General features: G+C 40.9%; 1 protein-coding gene across 3 annotated transcripts; it reads left to right on the top strand.

Moving 5' to 3' along the window:
- Positions 1-957: 957 nt before the first annotated feature.
- Positions 958-9,695, top strand: LOC138600643 (hexokinase HKDC1-like). Of its 3 annotated transcripts, none has more exons than XM_069673775.1 (21): positions 958-1,020; positions 2,308-2,470; positions 2,606-2,763; positions 2,942-3,064; positions 3,143-3,238; positions 3,517-3,616; positions 4,676-4,859; positions 4,953-5,108; positions 5,180-5,413; positions 5,626-5,767; positions 5,851-6,007; positions 6,282-6,430; positions 6,602-6,721; positions 6,829-6,924; positions 7,223-7,322; positions 7,513-7,583; positions 7,756-7,868; positions 8,111-8,266; positions 8,413-8,500; positions 9,321-9,466; positions 9,560-9,695. In XM_069673775.1, exons 1-21 carry the CDS (start codon positions 958-960, stop codon positions 9,693-9,695), a joined length of 2,751 nt encoding a protein of 916 aa, XP_069529876.1. The 3 variants fall into 3 exon arrangements, with proteins under 3 accessions (XP_069529876.1, XP_069528607.1, XP_069529045.1); XM_069672506.1 differs by having other exon boundaries at positions 7,513-7,625; positions 7,702-7,868; XM_069672944.1 differs by having other exon boundaries at positions 7,513-7,634; positions 7,735-7,868.
- Positions 9,696-13,000: the final 3,305 nt, after the last annotated feature.

Genomic DNA, 13,000 nt, shown 5'->3' with positions numbered 1-13,000 from the left:
TCAAAGCCATGACAGACTATCAAACACATGCACAACATGAAAGGAGAGTTGCATTAGTCGCCAGTTTAAATTTAAAACATGGATATGACAGATATATACCCACCTACACATTACTTTACAGGTACTTTAATCTGTTTTTCCCTTTGCTTATCTTTAAAGTTGTTAAAGTCATCGTATGCCACAGGATCATAAATATTCTTTATCAGATGTCTTATAGATCTTAGCTCCTTAGCCTCATACGTATTTGTGTCAGTAGAAACTTTAAGATCTCACCAAGATTGTGAAATATTATCCTGTGGGTTTAGACAATGTTTTATCACTGTGCATTTGTTACAACGGGCCCACAGTTGATTTAGTGCATGTTAAACTGTTTGGTCTTTCCTTTAATTTTTCGCCTACCTACTTGATGCTAAATATGCAGTTTTCGCTGTTAGAGTAGAACTGTCATATGGTCCCATGGCAATGCTAAATCTTTGATAGCATATATATAAAACAAATTATAAAAGTGTGACTTCCTCATTTCCATCAGCTTGGAGCTTTGTGAGGTAAATTGGTAATCACCTAACTGTTAATATTTTGGTGACCAGGTTTGTGCAGAACTCCAGTGACGCTCTGGTTTAGGACCTGACACACTGATTTAAAATAAAAAGCAGACAGGGTTGGGCAGTAAGATAGAGAGATCAGAGGACGTGATGGGAGAGCGGGTTTTGGCCTGTTAATCATTGAGTGTAAGTGGAGGTTGGTCTCTGCTCAGTGACTCAACACAACTACACAACAACTTTTAGAGTAGACAGGAGAGAAGAAGTATACTGTCTGCATCCTAATATGTGTACAAAGTGAATGTGTTTTTACATTATACATCATAGGAGTGTGCAGCTGAGTCTTTCACTGACAGGAAAGCAACGTCTTAACTAAGTAACTGAAGAGTTTTGATGGTGGTGTGTGTCGCACATCAAGATGTTGGCTGTTCATCTTGTTTCGTTTTTCTTCTCCAAACTCCAGGAGGACCCCACAAAGAAGGTAAGAGATATTCCACGGTGTTAAGACTTTCAAACTAAAATGACGACACTTTTCTAATATAGGGAATATATGATGTCATGAAGTTGTATATACTGTAGTTATATTTGCTTTGGATCCATTTATCTAAAAACAATCATTTGTTAATTTAATCTTAATTTAAGGTTGCAATGGTTAAATCAGCATAATCCAACAGGTGCTCGTCCTGCTTTTGTATAAAGCCCTCAGCTTTTATTTGATGCCATTACATTCAATGAAACAAGTGTCCTTGCTTTCTGTGACATCATTACTGTTCAACATTGTGCATGCAAATCCTCACAAGCTCAACCAAAAGACTTTTCAGCTAATGAGTTAACTAAGTACTTCTCCCTTGTTACTTTAGTGTAGAGCTGCACCGTTTACTGTCGGACTTTCTTGCATGATTCATCAAATCTTTTTAAAAGAAATGATGAATCCAGATGTTTGTATCCAGAATTTGACCTCCTGAAGCTTTGCAGACCTCCTTGCAGCTACCTTTACAAATCTGGGGATAAGGCAGCAGCTAGTGCTGTGATTAAATGTTCAAGGTGCCATGATCATAAGTTACTGCAGTAGTCTTACCTTTGGAAATGATTAACATATCACCCTGACACTCCTTTAAGTAACACAGCACACACTGAAACAAAAATACAGTGAGTGAAATCGAGCCAGGTGCACTAAGAGAGGGACCTTGTCCCCAAAACATGTCACCACAGGGATCATGTGTCAATTTACAGTGTTGGCTTGAATGTGGGAAGACGCGTTTCTGCCTCCTGCTATTTTATTCAGAAGATACTCATTTGTATTATTCCCTAACCACCTAGTAAATTCATTGTTTCTCTCTTTATTTCTCAAAGTTTGAGTCCTATTATTTTACTAGTGATTCCACAAAGTAGTTTTTAGTTTGAGTCATTTTTGACTCACATAAAAGTCTATTTTTGACGAGAGCTAAATGTGAGTTTAGGACATGCTGCTGCAACTTTTCTTTCAATGTGTGGCACACATAAGCTTCAGGATAAAATGGCTTTACATATTGTACAGTTCAATACATCTGATTATACATGCTGGTATAAAATATGTGGATATAATAAACTGAGCTTACAGGAAATATAAAAGAAAATCATGATGAAAGTGCAGGTGACCCTGTCCAAACATGCTTTTACTTGGTTTTGGATGTGAAGGACCGAATAAAAGAAAAAAACAGATTTGAGATTTATTAAATCAGATTGGTTAGTTTATCTTTGCCTCTGTGTTTGCTCTCTGTTGTTGTAGGTGGACAGGTTTCTGTACGCCATGCGTCTCCATGATGACCAGCTGACAGACATCTCGGCTCGTTTCCAGGCTGAAATGAAGAAGGGGCTTTCATCAGAGAGTAACACTACTGCAGCCGTGAAGATGCTGCCCACACATGTCCGCTCCACTCCTGATGGAACCGGTAACTCACATTTAATGTTTCAGACATTTAAGGCTAAACCATTATATAATAAACACAGACAATATGAATAGAAAATATATGCAGATATACAGTATGTAGATAAGACATTTCTGTGTCTCCCTTCAACTCCTGCAGAGAAAGGACAGTTCCTGGCATTGGATCTCGGAGGGTCAAAGTTCAAAGTTCTCCAAGTGAAAGTGAGAGAGGGGATGGGGATCAGGAAGGGAGGCGTGGAGATGGAGGAGAAGACCTACCCCATATCCAAAGAGCTTCTGATCGGGAAAGGAACAGAGGTGAGGAGGAGGAGAGGTAAAGGGGATACACAGAAAATGGCATTGACATTGGAGTTTTGGAAAAGGTTTGGAGCAGGAGAAGGGGGTTGAGGACGGAGCAACAACTAAGGGGGGTTATAAATGTAACAAGTTTCAAACTTTGACTGTATGTTCTTCTTCTCTGACGCTCTGTCTGTAGCTGTTTGACCATGTGGCAGAGTCTCTGAAGGACTTCCTGCATGAGAAGAACATCAGTCTGGAGAGGAAACACCCCCTGGCCTTCACCTTCTCTTTCCCCTGTGAACAGTCCAGCTTGGATCAGGTAAAACACCACATCCATCAGTCTGGTTTTCACGACCACAGACTGCAGTGTGTGTTACTGTTGTATATTTTCTTGCAGGGTTTATTGTTGAACTGGAGTAAGAGGTACCGGGTCCGAGGCCTGCAGGGTAAAGATGTGGTGCAGGCCCTCAGAGATGCTATTGACAGAACTGGGGTAGGTCATCTGTATGACCCACAAACACAAAACACTTATCAGACAGGCCTGTAACAGAAGGCATGCAGCTGATCACTGAAAGACTTTCAAAGATTTTAGAAATGTTGTCTTAATGTTTTACCAGGAGTGATGCATTACCTCAGAACTGAGGAATTAAGGTTAAAGGTGCAAATGATTATAACATTTTAGACACCACATCACTGCTCCTGAAACACATTCAGTATACAAACTGTGCTGTAGTAGATGTAAACCCTAACTTGGTGCTCTTCACTCTGCAGGGTATGGATGTAGAGGTGTTGGCCATGGTTAACGACACTGTAGCAACCATGATGACCTGCGGGTTTGATGACAAGCACTGTGACGTTGGACTCATCATTGGTGAGTACATACACTGCACTGGTTCTACTTTTTGTAGGTTTCTTTTTTTAGAAAATGAACATTTGTTCTATTGTTTAAATAGTTGGGTGATGCTATGTCACTCCTGTAGCAAAAATCCAGAGCTGTATGTTCAGAGTGGATATCATTCAGTTGGATATCATGCAGTTAGTACTGTAGCTGTTTGAGCAGTAAGCTTAGACTGTAACCTCTCCTAGATGCTGGTTTATGTTGTCTCCTTAAAAGTACAAATGCAGTACAATACAGTGAAAAGACAAAGTTAGAAGTAAAAATCCTGCTTTGAAAATCTTAAGAACAAATATGTGAGTAGAAAGTAGACAAAAATGTAACACCTGACAGTGAATAAGACTAACTCACACACACTAACTATAACTAAGAACTCCATAAACATTACTCATAGTGTAAACATATTTGGATGTACTATGTCTTTTAAATCCCTTCTTAACAATACATTTATTGGCGAGCCTTTCCGGATTTTATTCCGAAAATTATTATTATTATTATTATTATTATTATTATTATTATTATTATTCCGGAGTTCTTTTAAAATAATTGTATATGTTTTTAAATGATTTATTTTTTTGTAATGTTTGCCATTGATTCTGATTTTATGTCTGTTTTGCTTTGCTTCCTCTGTGAAGCACTTTGTAACTTGGATTTTGAAAAGTGCTCTATAAATAAAGGTTATTATTATTATAATTATTATTATAATATAATAAGAACAGCTGAAAACAGTTGTTGTGATGCTGTAGTTACGCTGCAGTTCCCTCTAGTGGCTCACTCTCACAATGCATGTGTGTGAGGGAGTGTGTGTTTTGTGTGCATGTTTTTGACTTTGTGTTTGAGACATTTTTGACTGGACCTTTTCGTGTGGGGACATATAAAAAAAAAAAAAAGGAATAGCAGCCAGTTTAATAAGGATTTTTGGATCAGTTTTATGTCTAGAATGAGGGAAGGGTTACATTAAAGTCAGTCGACATCTTCTTGTGTTTATGAAAAGGTAGAAAACTGTGTGAAAGTATAAATGTGATTTTTGTTAAGGTACCGGCACCAACGCGTGCTACATGGAGGCTCTGCGTCATGTTGACCTGGTGGAGGGAGACGAGGGCAGAATGTGTGTGAACACAGAGTGGGGGGCGTTTGGAGACGACGGGGCTCTGGATGACTTCATCACTGAGTTCGACCGGGACATGGACGCTGCCTCAAACAACCCTGGAAAACAAATGTGAGGAAAGAAGCTTTTCCCATGATGTGACACAGCATGGATGACACAGTATCAACATTAAACCATCTGTTTCTGTGTTTGATCCTTTTTTAGCTTTGAGAAGATGGTCAGCGGGATGTATCTGGGGGAGATAGTGAGGCTGGTGGTATTAAAGATGACCAAACTTGGACTGCTGTTTGATGGCAATGTGTCTGATGCTCTGAGGACTAAAGGGAAGATCACCACAGCGGATGTAGCAGCCATGGAGGAGTGAGTTATCTGTCTGTCTCACACTCCCTCTGTACAAAAACAAGTGATACTTACACGTCTGTCTATTCAAGGTACAAAACTGGTCTGAAGAACACCAAAAACCTCCTCATGGGCCTGGATTTGAACCCGTCAAAAGACGACTGCATTGCTGTTCAACACGTCAGCACCATAGTGTCATTCAGGTCCTCTAATCTGGTGGCTGCAGGCCTGGCTGCCATCTTGACTCGGATCAAGCAAAATCGTAATTTGAGGACGTTAAGGATCACTGTAGGTGTGGATGGAGCTGTGTACAAGACGCACCCACAGTACGTTAATATGGAAATATTCACTATAATCATATTCATATGTCAAACAAGTGTCACAAAATGTCTGCTGAGAAAGGGTTAGAAAATAAACCAAGAGAGTAAAATCATGTGTAAACTTTTCATACAAAAGAAGTCCAAGTTTTGATAGAACTACAAGATTATTGACCATGTTTAGTCATTAGTAATTAAAAATTGGACTCTTTCTTTTCCAGGTATCCTAAACGTCTCCATAAAGTGGTTCGCAGGTTACTCCCTGAGTGCCACGTCAGGTTTGTCCTCTCAGACAGCGGCAGCAGCAAAGGAGCAGCTTTAGTTACAGCAGTCGCACAGAGACTGACAGCACGGAAGAGACAGGTGAGTGAGATGTCTTCACATAAATGTACAATTATATTGCATATTATACTAAGCATTGTCTCTGTTACTGGTGGATATTCCAGGTGGATGAGACGCTGTGTCCCTTCAGACTGAGCCGGGAGCAGCTGCAGTTGGTGAAGGCCAGGATGAGGGCGGGGCTGGAGGCCGGGCTGAAGAGCAAAGGGCCGTCTACTATCAAGATGCTGCCTTCTTTTGTGTACCGCACACCTGATGGCACAGGTCAGGAACTCACATGGAACACACAAGGAGCAAATTCATTGTCATAGACATGAGAAAGGAGATAAGAAAGGAGATAGTCACACACATCTCAGAGGCAGGGTCTTTGGAAAGTTTCCCTTCAGTGTAAAGAAAAGAAAATCCAAAGGTCCTCAGAGGATATTTGGTCCCCTTTGGACCTTTTTGTTCTGTAGACAAAACAAAGTTTTTAAAGTTGTTTTTTTTAATTCCCAGGAGAGGACAGTTGATCAGTAAGGTTGTTTTCGTGTGTTTCCAGAGCATGGAAAGTATCTTGCTTTGGATCTGGGAGGAACAAACTTCAGAGCGTTGATGGTGGACTTTAAAAAAGGTCTGCAACAAAACGCAAGACTCTACCATAAGATCTACACCATACCACTGGAGATAATGCAGGGCACCGGAGAAGAGGTAGGACATTTAGTGGGAATATTGTTCTAAATATAACAGAGGTGGTAGGCAGACAAACCATGTGGAACTGGTAGAAGAGGAAGGTCAAATCTGTCTCTTTGAAAATCATTTGTGAAAGTCAAATACTTTTCATGAAAAACTTTTCCTCCTCTTTCTCGCTGCTGTCTCCAGTTGTTTGATCACATAGCTCAGTGTGTTAGTGACTTCCTGGACTACATGGGGATGAAGAAAGCTCATCTTCCTGCAGGCTTCACCTTCTCTTTCCCCTGCGAGCAGACAGCCATTGACACAGTAAGAGTGGGCTTAAGTTTATTCATGTACATTAAGTGTGTTGTTTGAGGACACCATAATGAGAGACATACATTCTATCACATTTTTAACCTTTGCATATTTTATAGGGCACACTGGTGAGCTGGACAAAAGGCTTTAAGGCCACAGACTGTGAAGGACATGATGTTGTTGAAATGCTGAGGGAGGCCGTCAAGAGACGCAACGTGAGTACAACAGAAGAGGGTCTTATAGTGCTGACCTGAGATCTGACCTGAGATCTGAGAGATGATTTGAAAGAAAAAAGCTGCAATATTATCTACGATCTTCACTATTTGTTGCATGTTTAAGTAGGAACAGTGAGCCTGCAAGATACACAAAATGTATGAACATTTTTATGACAAAGGATTGGACAGTCCATTGATAAAGCCCAGACTCTGTGGGCCATGACTGTACTACTCTGTAGCACCAACAAACAGCATGTGTGTATTTGTGTTTTTATTGTGTATCTGTTCGTGCCTGCAGGAATTTGACTTGGACATAATGGCAGTCGTCAATGACACAGTTGGGACCATGATGAGCTGTGCTTATGAAGACCCTCAGTGTGAAATTGGACTGATTGCTGGTACGTGACCTTCAGATTGATTACACCAGTCAGAAGTCATAAATATGCACGATGTAGTTCATCACAAGCTTGTCTCTAAGCACGCTGGATTTTGCCTCTTTAGCTGCTTTGTACATATTTTGAATGCTTGCTTTATTGTACTAGTAATGCTTTATAAGACAGAAATGAAGCATGTGATTGTGTTTTATAGGAACTGGCACTAATTTGTGTTACATGGAGGAACTGAAGAACATTGAGAAGACTGAGCAGAAGACAGGAAGAGCGGGAAGAGAAGAGGGGACGCCTGAGGGACAGGACCATAAGGTTGAAGAAGTCATTGGGTTTAATTTGTCTATTAGCTTTTGTTATTTAATAACCCCTCGTTTCTTTCTGCTCCCAGCAGGATGATGGGACTGAAGGGGAGAAAATGGAGGGCGAGGCTGAGATACAGAAGATGTGTATAAACACAGAGTGGGGAGGTCTGGGAGATGATGGCTCTCTGGATGACATCGTCACACCGTATGACTTGGAGGTGAACCAAAACTCAATCAACCCCGGAAAACAAAGGTTAGAAACTCACTATGTGCGTTTGTGTGTGTGTCTCAAGTTTCTGGACACAAACACGCACCTGTGTCCTCTTGCATGCATTAAAATATTGTCATACCTGCACTTCTTTAAACTCTTTGTTAATGTGGTTGTGAGCTTCTGTGTTTAGGCCCCATGATCCTTGCATACTTGTATGCACATGTATCAGTGCTTTCAGATCTATAGAGCTGTGATCAATGGTGTCTGTCTTTGTGAATGTGCAGGTTTGAGAAGCTGACCAGTGGGATGTATTTAGGAGAAGTTGTCCGTCAGGTGTTGTTGGATTTAACCAGAGGAGGTTTGCTGTTCAGAGGACACGTCACTGAAGCTTTAAAAACACCTGGAATATTTGAGACCAAATACCTGTCACAGATAGAGAGGTAAGAGAAGCTGCAAGTCTGTGTGTGTGCTGGGGTTTTGCGCAATGTTTAAAGATTAATTTTAAATCTATGAAAGCACATCTAAGTGTGTGTATGACAGTAAATGTGTTCCTGTATGTGTGTATAACTGTGTTGTCTCCCCCTAGTGACCGCCTGGCTCTACTGCAGGTCAGATCTATTCTCCAGCAGCTGGGGCTCGAAAGCACATGTGATGACAGCATCATTGTCAAAGAGGTAGAGGACGGCTAATGATGGGCAACACGGTGTCATGTTTACAGATGCATCTTCAGACTTTTAATCTATACATTTTTAGACATTTACTATTTAAAGGACAAAACCTAATACAGTCAGTTTATTGTATGGACTTTGTTTACCTTAACATTGTGACATACATAGATATCTGACTCAATTGTCTTTAGTATTTTGATCATAGTCTTGTACTACCGTAGCCTGTTTCAATCAGAGTGCATCTTTAAAGTTTAGATTTATTTACAAGTCAAAGTGGATTCAATCAAACTGCATACAGTATGTGAGAGGAATTTAGTATCTTCATAAGAAATTGCAGGAAAACGCAAGCCTAATTAATAACAGTTACTACAATTACATTGAAGTTATATTGAAGTCATTAAGCCATGCTAGTGAGCCAATAAGAGTGCATAAATGCAATGCAGCCATCATTAATGGCTGTCAGTATAAAGGTCGATTAGCAAATTATTGGGAGCATGGTGGTAATGTGACTTTTTTTTCTGTTATCATTTAAAACTTCTCAGATACAGTTGACATTAAGCATTTAGATGTACATTAGCACCATTCTTCAACACCATGGCCTCTTTCTTGTCTTAAATGCCAGAGAGGTTAAAAGTTTAAATCTTGACACACTACAGGCCCTGAGAATCACGCTCTCTTCTGCTGCCTCACTTTGGGATTGAGTAAAAAATGTCTCTACTGGTTGAGGTGTGATATGATATTGTTTGACTCAACAAACTGTGGCACAAACAGCCGGTTAAGTGTCGCAATGAATGATAAATGTTTGCATTGTTTCATTGTTATACAGGTATGTGGGGCTGTGTCGCGTCGTGCAGCTCAGCTGTGTGGGGCAGGAATGGCCGCCGTGGTGGATAAGATGAGAGAGAACCGAGGACTGGACCATCTGAACATCACTGTAGGGGTGGACGGGGCGCTCTACAAACTACATCCACAGTGAGTTTTAATTATTTGTGCTAATGGTGGTGTGTAACTACTTAAAATTACTACTACTTTAATAATTTTCTTGTCTTCTTCTGCTCTTTCTAGTTTTGCTAAAGTCCTCCAAGAGACTGCCGGAGTTTTGGCTCCTCAGTGTAACGTGACCTTCCTGCCCTCAGAGGAGGGCAGCGGGAAAGGTGCTGCCCTCATCACAGCTGTGGCCCTACAGAAGCAGGAGATGTAACTTATAATGACTGAAACAACGCAGAGTCTTATACACACACTTCCCTTTATTTTGGAGAACTCGGTTCCCTCTGCGCTGCTGCAATCGTCCTGCAGACAGTGATGTGTTTACCTCTGATAGAAATGGATTCAGCAGCAGCTGCCCATTCTCACCTGAAAGAACTTCACCTGTAGGATATAACACATCTCTCACAGGCTTCCCACAGCCATTTGTGCTGCATTGTGCACCCAGCTAAAATCCAAACATTGCTGTGTGGGATTAATTCTCAGAAAATATTTAAAGAACTGGATTAAAAATATTGGATTTATACAGAATGAACACAAAGCCGGTCAGCATCTCTACCAGAGAAAAGCTTCTTATTCATCCCTCCTTTATTGCTGCTTATGTCATTTTTCAGATGGACTACAGGCTTCCTGATTTTCAATGTAAATGTATGAAGGCCTATCACAAGAATACAGATCATGACAGTTCCTGAGTCAGTGGTGGGGAAAGTGTCATGCCCACAGCTGCACGGTCACATGACAGCATTTGCATCCACTGATTAGTCTTTGATACTGGCACTGAGTGTTGGAATGGAAAGGAAGGAACACTCATATCAATAATGACACCCTGCAAACTACTCAAGGTTAGCTCTTCATGTGAGACCAAACAGAAATGATAAATGGCATTATCATAACGTTGACCGTGTAAAGACTTGAATGTGATAATACTGTGCCTCCCCATTCTACCAGTTCTACTGTGTTAGAAGTCTCATGTTCATAGTTAAACTAAAGAAATACATATTATTAATTTGGTTTAAAAGTTTTTCTTTAAACATGATTCCCAAAAAAGAATTTAACAAAGTTTTTTTTTTAAATATTTAATGTCATTTTTTTTTTTAATGTTGGATAAAGTCGATGGGGAAAAAAAGAAAGTGTTTGTGTGTGTATTGATGAAGGGCAGCAGGAGGATTGGAATGCCTCTGACCACATTTCCCAACAATTAAAACAAGCGGCACTCTGTTCTGTCATTCTGGACTGACTCCTCTGTGCCCTTGTGATCGCCCGTCTGTCTGTCTGTCTGCTCTCCATCTGTCTGTCTGTCTGTCTGAGCCTCTTTGGTCATTCTAGTATCTGCGCTTTATCTGTTTTGCTGGATCCTCGCCCATCCGTCCGTGTCTTCCCCTGCTTGTCTGCAGGCTACATCCTGAATCAATCAAGGCCAGTTTTAGACATTTGACGGAGTGAACTGAAGATGAGAGTGTTTTATTGTTGTTGAAGTACCTGATCTGCAAGCTGCACAGTGTGTCTGTGAATTTTATGGTTATACTCTTTATTAATCCTCAATGTCCAAAATGACAGGTCAAGTCTGTGTTTACAAATGGATATAATCTGGAACTACTGATTTGACAATACTGGATAGGGAATTAGCAGCGCAGCCATTAGCGTATTTATGCTAATCCATTCATGATAGATTAGATGATGCGTTGAAGATGAGCAGCAGACAGAAAATATCAATGCAATGCAGCTCAAAGCGTCAAGAAAGAAAGAGTGAAACAAAGAGGACACGATTAAACAAAGGAGGAAGTGTAACGATAAAGACTGCGTGCTTACAGGAGTGAAACAGAAGCTAATCTGTCAGGGATTAAAAAATTAGAATGCTACCAAAGAGGGCTACGTCACTCTCACACATGCACATACACACACTAACGCTGCTGTAATCCCACACTGTCCTAGTGGTGACCTAGTAGTGTCACAGTTAAACCACACATGCACTGACTCTGCAGCTTCAGTGCTGCTACACACGCGCACACACACTGCCAGGCTGCTGAATCTGCAGCTCGTGCAGAACGACACAGAGGCTGACATTTCTTTTCCTCTCACTTTCTGTCTCTCCTCTCCTCTGTTTCCCTTATTGTCTCTTTATATCTACCTTCTCCCCTCTATTTTACACTTTATACATCTTTACTATACTTATTTTATTTCAGTTTTGTTCCGATTAAAGTAACCTCAAAGGGCCCTCACATCTTTAGCATCTTACTGCATGGGCATTCCTCAGGGAGCAAGGTGTGTGAGCTTTTGTTTGTGAGTGTGTATGCGTGTGTTCAAGGCTCGGGTATGTGGGTGTGAGTCTTTGTCTACAATGTAAACCAACAATAAGAGCTTTGACACAAATACACACACACACACACACACACACACACACACACACACACACACACACACACACACACAGACATAGAAATGGTCACCAGCAGATGGGAGAGTTGAGACGCTGATCTTCAGGGCGTACAAAGGGATGAACTGTAGCCTTATTCTGGTGGGCTTGTGCTCTATTATTAAACTCAGAGTACTTTTCTGGGAATACAAGCCTTCAATTTTATTCGACACCCATTTCTGCTCTCCAAAGTTACAATGAACCGAAAGCTTAGGCCGGGATTTGAACCCCCAAATGAAGTGGAGAGTGGGCAATTGAGACGCCACAATGCTTTGAAACATCATCGCCTTGACGTCTGTTGGACCCCGGCTCAGCTTGATCACGGGAATATTTTATCAATGAAGGTAATTCGATTATCCAGATAGTATAATAATCTGGAGGAGCTAACAATAGTGGGATTATCTGCATTAGTGCAACTGCTGGAAGTTGTGGGATTAGTTGTGGTGCTGTTGCTGCTGCTGCTGCAGGTGAAGGAAACGTGAACGTCTGCAGAGAAACAAAAATATAATGGAAATGGAAGATGCAGAGAAGGAGGAGGAGGGGGCAGAGCATGAGTGTGTATGTAAGCTTTAACAATAGGGAAAATACTGCTATCATGTAGCATTATTCTGCAGAGATCCATGATACTTGTTGGCAGCTAGTAATGACTGTGTTGTGCTAGTGATTAATGTACTGTCACCAGCCTGCAGCAGGAGCAGTTAAACTAATAATGGCTTGTATATATTGATCTGTGGTGTAGTTTTAGCTGGCCTGTCTGCCTTGTTCAGCCAGCACATATAGCATTTACTTCTCTGTATTTATAATCAGAGACATGCTAACAGGTGGCTAATTATTATAGCCTTATTACAGAGACAGACAAAAGAGAGTAAGAAACAAAAGGCCGAAGCTAATGAACCTCACACAAGTGATGTTTTTCTTTATTTGGTGGATAAGTGACCAAATGTAGAAGACATAATGTTACTTTAATCTATTTTTCAGTTCAGATCTAGTTCCATACAAACTGCTGTGAAACATCAGCCTCAGTGGACATACTTTCCTGCAGCACAACTCTCAGTGAATACGACAAGTCCAGGCAGGTTGGAGAGATGTCGAGTGGTAATCGTGGAAAG

This window comes from Semicossyphus pulcher, unplaced genomic scaffold (assembly GCF_022749685.1).
Source record: "Semicossyphus pulcher isolate SPU_LCO1_2020_fin unplaced genomic scaffold, fSemPul1.0.p SCAF_1, whole genome shotgun sequence".
NCBI classification, from domain to species: domain Eukaryota; kingdom Metazoa; phylum Chordata; class Actinopteri; order Labriformes; family Labridae; genus Semicossyphus; species Semicossyphus pulcher.
Note: the sequence above shows the minus strand (reverse complement) of the source record. Positions and strands in the feature narration are given on the sequence as shown.